Source organism: Pieris napi, chromosome 16 (assembly GCF_905475465.1).
Source record: "Pieris napi chromosome 16, ilPieNapi1.2, whole genome shotgun sequence".
Lineage (NCBI taxonomy): Eukaryota > Metazoa > Arthropoda > Insecta > Lepidoptera > Pieridae > Pieris > Pieris napi.
This window is the reverse complement of record NC_062249.1, coordinates 9,639,565-9,655,955: the sequence shown is the minus strand read 5'-3', so window position 1 is coordinate 9,655,955 and position 16,391 is coordinate 9,639,565. Positions and strand designations below refer to the sequence as shown.

General features: G+C 31.8%; 1 protein-coding gene across 3 annotated transcripts in view; it reads right to left on the bottom strand.

The window, feature by feature from the left end:
• LOC125057345 (zwei Ig domain protein zig-8-like) overlaps positions 1–16,391 on the bottom strand; it is a 153,322-nt gene that overhangs the window by 11,540 nt on the left and 125,391 nt on the right. For all 3 annotated transcript variants that reach the window (XM_047660997.1, XM_047660995.1, XM_047660996.1), the window contains exon 3: positions 3,211–3,313. In XM_047660997.1, coding sequence (XP_047516953.1) covers positions 3,211–3,268 — 58 coding nt within the window. In that variant the 5' untranslated portion in view covers positions 3,269–3,313. The remainder of the gene's footprint in view (positions 1–3,210; positions 3,314–16,391) is intronic.

Genomic DNA, 16,391 nt, shown 5'->3' with positions numbered 1-16,391 from the left:
ATTATTTTTTTTTTTTTCATATTTTTATTATTCTTCTTTTTAACTTCCCGCTAAGAAAATTGAAATATTTCGAAAATCGAGTTTTTAACAGATGTTGACGTTTAAAGGTTCTAGGAAGCCTCCCCGAATGTTTCCGCGGTGAAGTCCGTATGGATAAATTTTCATAAAAGTAAAACAGCAATAAAAAAATGAAGGAACGTTGGAATTTAATAAATAAAGTGTTTTAGGCGTGATTGACCCTCAAACGAAGACCATTTTCATTATATATATATAGATAGAAGATATTATTTACACCTGAACAGTATAGCTAATAATGTAATAGAAACAAGAGCATCTAATTAATTATACCGCGACTATAAGCACCGTAGAGTAACGCCCTTTCGTTGTAGACATCCCAAAGTTCTTAACCGATTGACTTATCTTAATATTGTCTTGCCCTAACTAAACAGAAGGGATGCCTATCGCCTACAAACTTCATGATTTTAACATTGTTCCACCAGCATACTCATAATTAAAACCTCGATTTCGATGGCGGTTAAACGCAAAGAACGTGTGGCGTCTTGTACTCATATTTCTGTAATTGTTTGCTTGATAATGTTCTTTATTAGGAGATTAGTCTTTAGTATCTGACATTTAGATTGTTTTTTCTATGTCCACGAGAATGTAAGTGCGTGTTCCTATTGCACCATGCCTCCTGCTGAAAGAGGACAAATCTGTGTTTTTAAATTATTTTATTATTATTTATTACTTAAGATGTCATGTGGAACATGGTGTAATGGTTGCAACTCCTTACAAACGTTGTGTAAAACAACAAAAATTGCGACTAAAAAGAGTGACGGAAATTTTATTGCCAGTTCTTCTCTTCCAATCTACGCCCTTGAGAACTGGCAGTAAATGTAAAATTGGAAGTATTTAATGTATATTTCTTTTTTGACGTTCATAAGTGTACATTGTGTTACATACATGAATAAATGATTTTTGACTTTTGACTATGGCACGCCGGCTTTTGATTGGTTAGCAATACTGAAACGTAGTATTTAAACGTATAAAACTGTACCGTAACGTTATTTCTTCGACGTTGCAGGTCAGATACATTCACATTAAGTCTATACGGCTCAAATGCACTTTAAAAACAATTATCATAAAAACATAATATATCACAAAATAAGAATATTACTGTCAAGAATCAATGCACTAGGCATAGACAAAAGAAACATCAACTAGATAATGGAAAAACTAAAAAATCCTATGTATATTAGTTTCGAAATCGTGTAATCTAAAACAATAAAAATCGACACAATTAAATGACGTGAGAACTCATGCCTGTCGCCCATTTTATTTTAAATCCAGTTATCACTATCACAGTTACGATGTTAAAATCAATTTTGCGCTTTTGTAAACTGAATTGTGATTTATTTTCATCAAAAATTATACAAGAGATATTTCCAAATGTTATTTATATCAAAAATATTATTAAATTAATGGGCACTTATTTATTTACTGTTGATTGGTAAATTTTTACCGTTGAACATTTTTAAAAGATGCATTGTATGATTTTAACATTTTACAAAATATATTTTGTCACGCTGCCAATTGTTTTATTTCTTTTGTTATTTATAATTACAAAGCATTACAAAATACAAACGTCCTTTATTAATTGCATGTTCATTGTTCAAAATTCTTGTTATTAAATATCTTACGATTTACGTCCATTTTGTAAAGGATTTAATATTTAATAATATAAATAATGTTATTAGTCTAACTAAAACAAATAATGTGTTGGCCTAGTGGCTTTAGCGCGCGACTCTCATACCTGAGGTCGTAGGTTCGATCCCCGGCTGTGCACCAAGGGACTTTCTTTCTATGTGCGCATTTAACATTTGCTCGAACGGTGAAGGAAAACACCGTGAGGAATCCGACATGTCTTAGACCCAAAAAATCGACGCCGTGTGTCAGGCACTGGAGGCTGATCACCTTCTTGCCTATTAGATTTAAAAATGATCATGAAACAGATTCAAAAATCTGAGGCCAAGACCTAAAGTGATTGTAGCGACACTGATTTATTTTTATTAAAACAAATAATCGATAAAATGGCAACGTTGTAGAATTTACACGAACTTATTGAAATTTATAAGTTCTAAATAAAATTATATTAAAACACATTCCATAATTAAATTCCATAGTGAAATATTAAAAGCGCGAGTGTAAACTTTTTAAGGTCTTTAATTAGAATTCTTAAATTGGGGATCTGAACCGTTGATTTATTGTTTCGGGGGTTGAATTTTCAATTTACCATGATCTAATAGCTATTACATAAAGTATAATTAGTTATTTAAGTTATTGTTGATATGATGATGATAGATTTTAATAACATCGCCTCTAAGGTAAATACTGTACCAATAATAATTTATCATATTCGGTTTAATCAAAAAGTTGTGTTAACAGAATATTAATCGAATCAACAATGCAAATAATTTTCATAATTGACTTGTAATCTAAAATTTCATACCGATGTTGTAAACGGCATTTTGATGAGAATCACAATACATGATAATTTAATTTCATCGGTTTTCAGTGATTACACACTACACACCTCTCTCAAACCATAAGACTACGTTATAGGACTTTCCACCAAGAACATTCTGAACCTAAAATAACGTACCAGCCGCGCTCTCATCATCATCACGCTAAAAAAAATACGCTGTAAAATAAAAACAAATACTTTAAAAATACCCCGATTTAAGTAAAACTGAAATAAAGTAGAGCGTTTCAATCCCCAAATCAGTAGGATTACGCCCTGACCACTTTAATCAAGGCACTCCATTATTCTCAACGACTTCCCAAATTCTTTTCTCGTTTTTAATTCAAAATCTAAATTATACCAGCCTTCTTAATATATAAAGCACACAGTTTAAACAATATTGTTTTGATATAAATCAAACCTTTTCATTTATTGTAAGTAGGTATGTATAATCCAACTTAGCTGTCACTTGCTGATTCCTGCAACTTAGTTTTTAAGTTGGCCACTACTAAGTAGCAGTCGAAGCTTTTTTTCTATTAATATTTTATGTAAAATTAATAAATAAAGTATATCATGTGACGGTGTTATTTAAATTTAATTGAAAGCAATAATTTCGCGATATTTTGAGATATTCGATTGATAATCTTAATTCTATAGTTTCGAAGCTAAGTCTAGGATATATCACTTACCAGTTCTAGTAATGAAGGCTAGGGCCCCTAAGGCTCCAAACAGAAGAGCCATACCCATGGCTAGTGTCCGTTACACATCCTTTGAGCTACCGACTCTTCGGAACTGTAAACAAATTGAATAGTATTAGATGAAATAATTTGTGGTAAAAGGACTCAACATTTCTATGTGAAACCTGGCAGCAGTATCGTGTGTGAAGTATATTAGATATAAATAGCGAATCCCAACATGTGGATCCTTTGCTTTATAACGCTATGCTGAACCATATACATTGGAGTCACATAAAGGGAGAACACATCCCGTTTCATTGAGATATGTAGTAAAGTATCACATCATACATTTAATATGTATTTTTAAAATACCCTCACAATTTTTACTACATTAAAAAAAAATAAACACTAGTCAACGTCATTGTTGCAATTGATATTGGGCATTTGACATCTAACAGCGGCACTATTGCCTTACCAAGCAGGCTAGTTGGTCGGATACAAGGACTTTGGCCATTACTCGTATCAACATAATATTTTTACACGATTTTTAAAACACGATCAAAAGTATCTAAAATGTCCAACAAGTATAGCGAACAAAAACACAAATTATTCGGTACTAGCCTGCGAGCTAGATAAGACATAATCCTGAATATTATAAAACTTTTCAACAGAAGAATTTCAATTTGCCTTGTTTTCGGTACAAGCTCTGTTCAAACGAGATACTGTGACAATGACTGGAAACTTAGCGTCCTTTGTCATGTGAAATGTATGGACAAAGTTTTGATATAAGTTATCTTAAAGAAACAACAATATACTAAGTTTATCTCATATCAAAGGATTTTTTTGATAACGACAGCTTTTGTACAAGTCTAAGTTACTAGGTAATGCAATTAGGATTAGGATTAAGCTTATAGTAAAGAATGGTATAACTTTATATTATAGATTTGGTTAGAGTTTAGAAGATTCTTTGTGGTCTTTAGTTTCAATTTTGTTTTTTTTTGGTACTCATTATTCTCATCAGCTAATGTAAATGAAGATATTAATACTCAATCACTTACATTCACCCACACACTCACTGATGTACACAGGCGTGTTTAAACAGTTGAAAAAAACAAAAATTATTAAAAAATATGTAATTAAATTATATATTTTTATGGAATTAACTATTAAGTTTCTTATGGAAGAACTGGGAACCCTGAAACAGGTATTTCATTACTTAAAAGGGTTCCCAAATCTTACACATAATAATGAATTGTTGTCAAATGAATAAACATATTTTTATTTATTTATTTAATACGTTTTATTCTACCTTGAACTCTTGCATCGCTAATAATACACTGCTCAAAAGAAAACTTACCTCAACTATCCCGATTTCGTTCAATGACTCAGTAATTAAATGTTTGTGTGAAAGACATAAATACCGTACAACATTTTAAAAGCACAAAAATCCCCATTACTATGATACCTTTTCCCTGTTACGGTAAAAAATATTACAAAACAACGTTTTGCGACATACATTGCTGATATTGAATCAAGTTTAAATTCTGGAAATTGTAAATTATTTTGGAATTACACTAAAATCTCCTCTATCTCTGCTTGTGTTAAACATAAAGTGGCTATTGAGGGTGCTCCTATTTGTGAAATGTTTGCGGATTATTTTTCCACTGTACATCAATCCAATACATTTTCTCAGCCTAATATTAATTTTTCTTATGAATCGGCGAATATTTAGTTAGTAATTTTCAGTTAATGCATAACAGTATAAAAGTACGGAAACAACAAATCACGGAAACAAGTAAAATTATAAAATCGTTAAATCCAAATAAAGGACCCAGATGGAATCCCGTCACACTGCGCAAAATCATCAAAAGCAATGGTTTATAATAAATCATTATCATTGGGTATCTTTCCTCATCTATGGAAAACAGCACATCTAATACCAGTATATAAATCTGGAGACCAAGAATCTAACGTATGCAACTATAGGCCAATGTGATGTGTGATGCCATATTTTCTTGTATAATTTTATGCATACACGTTGTTTTATAACTTATAAATAAATAAATCTATGACTTATCTATATTACGATAGATTTGTACTTTTGTATTCCATAAAAAAACTGCCAGATTTCATTTCCAGCCGTATGAAGCTTGGAAGATGCACATGCCGCTGGTTACCATTTTCCTACGCAGAGAAAGATCCTTTATATCTTAATATATATAAATTACGTGTCACGTTGTTTGTCCGCTACGGATTCCTTAACTACCGAACCGATATCAATCAAATTTGCACACCGTGTGCAATTTGATCTAACTTAAAAGATAGGATAGCTTACATCTCAATTTATACCCGCAATATTATTTTATTGCAAAATATTTGTTTATTATTTAATAGCCACAATTCTAACAGATGGCGCTCTGTTGAAAGTACCAACCTTTCACATAAGCTACAATTTAATGGCATAACCACCAATAAAGCATGGTGGTTCCCATGACTGGTGTTCTCCTACCGTTTCCCTTGAATAGGTTACTACTATGTAATATAACTAAAAACTTTGCCACAGCAACGCTTGGCCGGTCTGCTAGTAATTATATGTATAATAAGTAAGCTATTATGACGTTAACTTATTTAAGAATGGTTGTTGGTTGAAATATCAGAAGTTATTAAAAATAATGATAGAATCATAAAGTACAGATTTCTGTATCGGCTTTAACGATCATTTTTCTTTACTTAATGAGCAACGTTTTTGGGTCACACACATCGATTTTTAAGACATAAAATTGCTGGTTTCTTTTTAACGTTTGAGTCTGTATTGATTGTTTAAAATGTGTTTAAATCCAGAAAATCAGGACGCAAATCGAATTATTAATTTGTAAAATATTCGATAATTAACGGCACAAATATAAGAGTCTTTCCTCCATCCTCGATTTTGTTCCCTTTGGGAAGAGACTCGTGAGGCGTGGGGTTCAAGTGCACAGGCGCTTATTAAAGATTTAAGTTGGCACCTGTAGATAGTACCGGTGACCCCAGAGCTGGTGCTTTCCTGGCTCAACGAATAAGTATCGCAATACCGCGAGGAAATGCTGCCAGCGTTAAAGGTACACTGCCACAGGGACCAAACTTTTTAAATTTGTTTTAGTTTTCATTTTATTATTGCTTTGTAGGTTAAGTTGTAATTACAAATTATACGTATGTAGTTTAATAAATAAAATAAATAATTTTATTATCGTCTAATTGCATATACAGCAGTGTTTTTACTTCGGAAGTCTTATATAGCCAACAACTCTAATCTTCTTGATAAAAGTCTCATTATCATGCATAAGCAACAAAGGCTGTCTGAAAATAAATTAGTAGCGTTGTTCAAAAGGCTCCGCCAATTACACGCCAAAGGCGAATTGCCTTCTCATTAGACCATGTATGTTACATGTTTGCTTAAGATATACGAATCTTCTGTTTGTTCTTTTACATATAATATTAATACATCAATGATAATTCATACGACAGATTTACTTTTGTAGACCAGAAGGAATTCTTTTTTGCAATACTAAAGATTGAAACCAGAATTTGTTATTTCGATTTTATATTTGCGTGTTGTTAGTAGAATGTAAGTGCGTGCTCCTATTTCACCATGCCTCCTGCTTATAGAGGACAAATCTTCGTTTTAAATTTATCTTATAATTTTCAATTAACTATTAAATCCGTTTCTTTGATAATTTTTATGTTATAGAGAAGTGGGGGATCAGCCTTCTGTGTGTGACACGTCACCAATTTTTGGGTGTAAGACATACCAGTTTCCTCACAATGTTTGCCTTCACCGATGGGGCAAGTGCCAATTGCGCACATATAAAGAAAATTCTATTGATGCACAGCCGTGATTCAAACATACAGCCTAATGCCACTAGGCCAACACTGCTCTTAATAATTATATTAAGAGTATTCGATCATTAGATCATTATTTATGAACTATAGGTATATTGTGAAAATAATCTCTTATGGTGAGCTCGACTTTTTACCATCTTGATTATTTACTATATTAGCTAGCAGACTCGGCCAAGCGTTGCTGTGGTTAAGGGTTTTGTTATATTACATAGTAGTAAACTATTCAAGGGAAACGCTAGGAGAACGCCAGTCATCGGGACCACCATGCTTTTTTGGTGGTTATGCCGTTAAATTGTAGCTTATGTATAACGTTGGTACGTTCAACACAGCGCCATCTGTTAAAATTGGGACTGTCAATAATAAATAAATAATTTTCAATAAAATAATATTACGGGTATAAATGAAGATGTAAGTTATCCTATCTTTAAGTTAGTTCAAACTACACACGGTGTGCAAATTTGATTGAAATTGGTTAAGTAGTTTAGGAGTCCATAGCGGACAAACAACGTGACACGTAATTTATATATATTAAGATTACGCTTACATGTATTTTGTAAATATAAAACTATACCAAGCTGGCCCTGTGCCTGTAAAGCAGAGAGAGTTTTTTGCTGCTATTTCACGACCTTTTCAGACGCTGATAGCGTACAGAGTCGTCCAAATTATATGCAATAGTAAATATTTACAAAACGGTGCATACCTATGAAATATATAATATTTAACGAATTAATAAAACATAGGCAGTTTTTTCGGCTGTAGTGAACTCATTTAGTTCTTGACTAGCCTTAGTATTATGCAATTTGCATGTTTTTGGGTTCTTAATTATGTTTGTATGTGTATTATTAAAAAGGATAACTAGAAAATCCTTTGATAAGGGATTCGAACATACGACATCATTGAAATTCATTGCATGGTTTTATTTCCCATACGCACAAAACATTCAAAGCCACAGCTCCTAATATATATATTTATTATGAATGTAAACAATCCAGCCTTTCAATCGCTTGAGAGCTGAGCAGTGAATTAAAAAAGCCATTTGCGTTATTCAAGTTGGCTTCAGACGTTCTAAATAGAATATCGGGAACAAGAGGCGAGGGATTATTGTATGGGAGGGAAATCGAATGTCAATTGCCGAGTTAGTTTTACGTAAATGCCGTGTTATTGTTGAGTATGCTTGGGGTCTGAACAAATTTCCTTCGTAATCAAAATATTGATGTAGGTTGAAAAGAATAATGACATGTCATAAATGGTTACACTTGTCGAGGTTATAATCGACAAATGTATCTGGCTACTTTGATAATCTTTTTATTGAAGTGAAAACTTCTTTAGCGGCGTTGTATACGGCGTTTTGGAATGGGTAAAAATGTTAAACTCGCGTCAGGACACGTGTCCTGATCGAAAATTCGTAAGACGGAGAGTAGACAGCTTACGCGGCGTATTTAATGTAATATAATTGTCATGTTTGTGTACGATAGCGAAATAAATAAATATTGTTTTCTACCACATATAGGATAGTACTTTAATACTGATAATTAAAGCAATTCGTGCAATTCGTGAAATATTCCATAACCCCCCCAAAATATCAAAAATGCACAACGTTAATAGTCAAGTTTTAACTTCTGCCGGCACTCCCGGAGTGCAAATCATCTTTTTATTTTTTCAATTTTTTCATAAACCATGAAACTAACTAAATCTATATCATGTCGTTAATACTCATAAACGTTAACTTAACAATAACATAACTTATGAATAAATACAATATAGCCCAACGAAACCAATATAATTTGTATCTCAATAATAGATTTAATAAGAAATTATAATCCAAATATAAAAATAACAAATAATTGCGGACTTTTCTTAATTTTTCAAAGTAATATTTAGTGCTATACGTTTCAATAACTATAAAGTATAATAAATATCCAGCTCCACTGGCTTGCTTCCAACTCATAGTGGAAATGCTGGAAAAAGAAAAAGTATTGTAAAGATACTTCTTTGATCAGCTTAAGGGATTTCTACAGTTTATTTATTACTTTACTTTGAACATCTTACTCAATTAATATAACGTAAATAATAAGCATTCAATTAGTTATATTTGCAAGATTTATAAAAATAAACTCAATTCAAATGAATGATGTAATTATTTATGTATTTTCTTTGAAATCTATTGTATAATATTTTAATAGATGTTTTGTGTAGGTTAAGGTTATTCAGTCAAAATCTGGTAATTGGTACAACACTTTTTACATTTATCAAGCAAAACAGTTGTCAACTGAGATACAGATACCGGCAAACATCTTGAACAAATGTCCTTGCCTGCGCCAAAGCGATTTTTAGGCATCACTTTCGGTGGTGCGCGGCGGCGAGAGAGTGTCGTTCGCGTGATTGGTAAATCAGTCGACGTTTGTGTCCCGCGATGCGCAAACTTTCCCCCACTCCCTTGTTTAATACTCAAGAAGCTTGCCGGTATCTGTACGCCTTTCTGAGATTTGAGATACCCTAGGGGTCTGCTGTGGGTGAAGAAGAAAAAAACAAAAATACCATTCAAATATATTTCCTTAACATATCAAAACAAACCAGTTTTTATAAATTAAAATTGAGATGATTGGAAAGTCTTTCAATTTTGAACTTAAATAAATACAATCTTAGCATCTCAATTTTATCCTTTGAAGAAGTCGCTGACGACGTAATTTTATGTCAATTTAAAAAAACCATATTCATGTCAAAAGCAAATTGCAGTAATAAAATATAAGAGCACTTTCAACCCTTCACACCCCCAGCAACACTTTAATAAATAAATCCCTGAAGGCGTAATTAAAAATAATTCAAAAAGAAATTAAAGAAACTTCCTTTCCGTATTATGAGAAAATGTGAGCTTAGGGATTACCGTGTACGTATATAAATCTTAATGCGTCTAGCTGGTCTTTTATCGAGACGGTCTAGACATTATTATACTCAACTATATAGGTCCGTATAGTTTTAATACCAGTTTTCTGAAAATAAAACTTAGGTATTATAGATATAATTGTTGCCATCAGTGTATTGTATCCAACTGTTATTATGTCTATTCGGACCCCGGTATTTGGTTACGTTTTTGATTTTTTGACGGACCAACGTACCCAGTAAATTTTATTTATATAAAAAAAAAATACATGTGGCACTCGGGGACTGCCGTAAAGCTATTGCATAGCATTTTTTTACACACTTATGCAATATAATTATGTATTTATTTTTTGCAGTATTTTTTTTTCTTGTTATTAATTCAAGTTTTTTCTTTGTTATTATTTCAATCTACCACTCTACCAGACTCAGACTAACACGCCTATCCGATCACGCTAAACCGATGTTAGACACAGTATGCGTTCTGTCCCGCTCTAACGCGTATTGGCCGCACCTATATTACGTCATAGTGTGTTAGGTTTATTTCGTTACGGAATTTCTTGATTCGATCGCCACGATCAAAGCCCGTGATAAAATCTTTATGCAATAGCTCAAAAAACTTAACCTATTTGCAATAAAGCAAATGTTTAAAGATATATATAAATGTTATAATCTTTTGTCAAACAAATTCAACAAAGCTTCCCTTTTTAATTCCTTAGTTTTCAAAGGCTTTTAATATATTGCATTTTAATTAATGCTAAATCTTTGCGAACTAAATTACTTCGATGAACAAAGCCTTCGAAAGCACAGGCAACTAGTGAGTTGTCAAACCCAATCGGTTTCCTAATTGAATCCGAGCCGTGCACCTAGCATTCAGATTGAGATTCTAAGTTAGTTGTAAACTTCTAAGAAAATTATTCATATAATTTAATCCAATTTGAAATTAAGATCGATGTTTCCTTGTTAGGAACGAACCCTTCGCTTTTATATACTTTGATACCAACTACATAAATCATAAATTCATTTCACGTTCATTAGAGTACTCTCTTTTTACCACATAGGGAACACAATTTGATAGAAAGAAACAAAGGGACTAATTTACTTGTCATGAAGATGCTAGTCTCTTTGAAACATAAAACTTTTGTTCAGATTTTCATGATACTTCGAATTGTATCTTAGACGTTTGCGTCTTGATTTCCGTTTCTTGGATTTCTAAAGAAAACAATGTTTGTTCGAAGGTGAACGTTCCTACTACTGGTACGGCTTTTAATTTTTTTTACAGATGTACTCATAAACTTATGTTATAATATGCATATATATATATTAAGAATTATTAGTATAGCCAAAGTCGGGTTTGTTCGAACACTTATAACTGGAGAATGGCTGCACTGATTTTCATGATTTTAAATTTGTTCTATTTGTACAAATACTAATAAAAAACATTACAATATTGACGAAAAGAAACTGTCAAACGTTTAGTGTTTATCCCGTAGATAAAAACTCCCCTCAAATTAAATAAGGTATTTAAGATTTTGAATCGACAAGATATATCCACAATATTCGGATAATGGCGTATTTTAGATTTTAAAGATGTACAATTTTATCAGTAATTAATAAGAATTGACATAGTATTGTCTTTGATTAACATAACCTTTACACATTTAACGAAAAAACTTTTTAACCGGATTAAAGTTATGTATTATGATAAATTTACAATTATTTAACATAATTTTAAATTTATCCGACATTTCGCGTGCTTTACAGCGTAAATAATTGTAAATTTATAATAATACATAACTTTAATCCGGTTAAAAAGTTTTTCTTTAAAGAATTGACATATTTTGTTGATGCGTTTTTTTATCGTGTTCATTCCTTAAAAAACTAGTGAACGTAATTTTGTTTTATATTCTTTTCCACAAATCTATATACACGACTTTCATTGTCTTTTGGCGGTACGAAGTTCGCTATGTCAGCTATTATCCAATAAATCATATTATTTTAATAACAGTAATTTATTGGTGCCATAATTCTGGGTAAATAATCGGCTTTTATCTCATTAAACACGGCGTAGATATTTAGATATTGGTTTAAAAGAACTGGTTCTATACAAATCGATAATCAATATATTTAAACTGCTATCGGAAGAAACCAAACGCGGTAGCTTGTTAACAAAATCCGTGAGTCGTTATAACTTATTCTCACTTTCTCAAGTATTGTTTGAAACAAGGGTATGTTTCGTAAATATTTGAATATAATGTTATTACTTTGTATTCGTTTTAGGGTTCCATAACGATGTCATCTAAAATTCAAAATGCTCCATGGGAAACTTTTTGTCCTTTAAACAGGTTTTTATTGTTAATGTATTATTAAGAACCTTTGGGTGGTTTTACCGTGAGTACACGAAGTTTGTGTGGGTGAATTCTCTTCGATGAAGTATACTTCTGCGTGTATTTTATTGGTAATTTTTTTAGGTTATTTAATTTGATTAATCTAGATTATTAACTTTCATTTCCATTTAGAGTTCAATTACATATTTCGTATTAATTTTGTACCATTAAGTGATTCCATAATCTCCACATATACAATATAATACTTTAATAATAATAACACTTTATTAACATCACTATAACACAAACACTTATTGCTAAAAACAGTTTCTTCTTACTTTTTCAAGACCGCCCATTTAAATCCTTTGTTTTATTTTTCTCCTATTTTACAATATAATAATATTTATATCATAAATATATTATGAAGTATTCTTTTAGTACATACAAGACATGACAAGAACGAGGTTTTGTTAATGGCCGCTGACCGTCCCGACTCATAACAAAATTTAGTGATCTTTTCTTATAATAAATTGCCTCTACTGACAAAATGTCTTAATCGACCAGAACAAGAAGCATTTCTGTATACTTGATTGTTTATTGTATTATATTATGTCATTCATGTTTCATACGGTTCATAAGTTAGCTAGTAATCGTGTTTAAAAAAAATTACGACCTTGAGTTATGTTACCTAACATTAGTTAAGTTACATATATTTTAGTAAATAATTAGAAGCGTAAACCTAATGTTAGCAATCATCGCACACTAGAAGCCAAAATGAGCCCTTTAGTTTTTCCCACACTCATAAATTGTAATATAATATTCTCGTTTCCGATAATGTCCAATAGGTCGACTACACTTATATTCTTGGTAACAAAAGTGTCACTTACATTTAAGAACCCTTCAATAAGCCAAGTTCGTTTTTAATCCAGCGTCGCAATCCCACTACCCCTAATTTTATGTAAGTTATAAGCTCATGTATTAAACGTTTAAAGCTAGTTGACACCCAGCTTCAAACAAAGTGTTTCATCTAACATATATTTGAACATATCTACAGAAATCACTGCCGAACTTAACTCTCGCCAACCATAAAAATTAATAAATCAGTGGCACTACAACCTTTGTATATCTGTAACTCAGATTTCTTTATCTGTTTCATAATCATATTTTGATAACAATAAGTTTACATAATGGGGGCCTCATAGCCTAGCGGTCTTATTAAGTGGCAGCTAGGTGAGGGGTACCGGGTTCGATTCCCGGTTCGAGGGCAAGTTTTAATTTAATTTAAATTAGTTCTCGGCCTTTGGGAGGGTTGTGCAGTACCGGGCGAGTACCTAATTCGCACATGGAGGACACGGTCGAATTTCTAAAGACTAGCACGAATTACAAAAAAAATCACAGGCACAAATCGTGCCAGAGCCATAAAAAAAAGTTTATATAAATCTATAATTGATACGATTAACTTTTGCATGATAATTTGTCGACTATATGTTTACATAATACTATAATTAATGATACGCCTAACTTATACATATTAATCTTGCTCAAGAGTCACTATCTACAAACACACGCAACAAACGCGGGCGCATATGTGCATAACTGTAATTTTATAACATGAAGGGTGCTGTTCAATAGCGAAGGAGAATATTCGATTAGAAAATCGAGTCAATAACGTAAAAGACAAAATAGTTTCATCTAACATTGCTAAAGTAGTATGAACTAGTAATTACAGATATCGTATACCAAGATTCGGATCGCCAGTCTCGATGTCCCAAGTGACAATTAGTGACATAACTTGGGTCTGAATAGGAATTGACACAATCTGCTTCCCAATGGACGTTAGTCTTAGACATTTAGGTTAAAGATAGCTGAAGCTAAAATCGAAAGGAAATATCCCAGACATAATTTACACTGAATAAGTAATTTCCTATACTTTGTGGTAATGGCCTTAATTGGGTTTCGTTGCTAGTGAATCTATAATTATTTCTGACTTGCTGGCTCGACAGATGTCCTGTAACAACATTAAACATCGCGTTCCAATTATTAGGCGCGTTAGAGAAAAATGATGACGGTAAATTTTTACGATGCGCGCGCACACCGTCACCAGAAACCGACACCCTGAAGATAGAATAGTCAACATGTTTTAATAAAAAATGTTTCTTTATTTCTTCATAATTTTCTTAATTTATGTAGAAATAATTGTTTTGTGATATTTTAATCGACTAGATAATGCGTCATAATAAAACGTTCAATATATTTAATACCTTTTTTCTATTGTTAGTGTCGTTTTCTCTACAAACGTAGAATAAGGCGAAAAATAAATTTTTGAAAAGATTTGTATCTTGTTACGCCAAAGAAGTATAACTTCTAACACGTTTACACACACACATACATGTTTTTTTTTCTTAAATTTGAAAATGTTTTCCGCAACTCCCTTAATTGTTTCTTTCATAAAAACATCCTGACAATAAACACAACAAAAAAAAATTGCGAAAATTTTCCATCCGTTCACGCGTATTGACCGAAGGAAATTGAGATTCATTATATTTATTGATTAATAGGTACAAAAGCCTTGTTATGGATTAGTGTCTGGCTAGCAAGCGAACATTTTCATTTCACATAATACCTTAAGTAGGCTTTATTAATATTTGCTAGGCTTTGTTGTATGTGGTAAATCTAATTAAATACCAAAGCCAATTTTGGTGAATAACAAAATATTTTCATTCATAATCACGCGCTATTAATTCCCCGAACATTGTAGGGGAATTTATACCTACATTATTGGGGTCACAATGTTATGATGCTGCTTCAATCGGTAATGAGATCCCGATTCTGATTTTATCGGCTTTATGGCCGAATTAAATATTACATATGATCCAGATTTCATATAATATACTAGACAATAACCAGACGCGTATATATTTCTTCCTTAGCATAGATTGCTATCCTTCGGATAACGGAACTAAAATGGTTAAAGTCTAGTATTAACGTATTCGAAAATGTATTTTCTATTATTTTAGTGTATTATAAATGAACTAACAAAGCAACATCTAATTTTTACGTACATTTGACATTGAAATCGTGACTGACTAGACTATACTACATAGTAATTAGTAACCGAACGCTTTTTTTTTCTTAGCATAGATCCTTCGGATAACGGGCTAAAATTGTCTTATTCAAGTATTCCCATATTCGAAAATTTATTTTTATTTTAGCTGACCCAGCAAACGTTGTTTTGCCATGTATATTATTTCTAGGAAACATATTTTTAGTTCAATAAAATAACTATCTACTATAATAAAAAATATATCAACCCGATCGTAGAGGGGTAAACATTAAGGGTTGTATGTATTTTTGAATGGTGTATCATAAAAAAATCAAAACAAATAATAATTTCTACAGATAAAAAAATATTTTTTTGGGATGGACACCCCTTATCACTTAGGGGGTTGAAATATATTCTCAGACTTATTGAATACGCATAAAAAATTTCATATGAATCGGTCGAGCCGTTTCGGAGGAGTATTGTAACGAACATTCTGACACAAGAATTTTATATACGTATAGAGATTATTTTAGTGTGAATAACAACATCATAAACTATAAAAGCAACATCTCACTTTCTACGTACATTTTACATTGAAAACGTGTCTTTAGCATCACATACTGGAAGTATTGATATCCCTGTTCAGGGTTGTCTTGAGTAAACCAAAACATGTTAAGTACTTGTTTTATGAGGAAAATTTTCCGGAAAACCGTGTGTTTATCGAGATAAGTTTGATAAGAAAATATCGGTTCAAAGAAATCCCCCATCACAAGAACATTTGTTAAGCAAAAGATATTGCAGTGACCTACATTCTTTAAAGTTGTAAACACAATAAGAAATAGCCAATTATATCTAACAAGTAAACATTGCTTCCTCTAGTTTGATCCTAAGTTTTAACTATATTTACAATATTAAATGGTAATAATTCAACATTTTAATAGAAATTTCAAACAATCAACTGAATGTTTTAATCAAAATACGTTATCCTACTCTGTGGAGCCAATCCAGTACATGATTTTTTTTTTAAAGACTATTCACACCAATTGACCTAGTCCCATGCTAAGCTG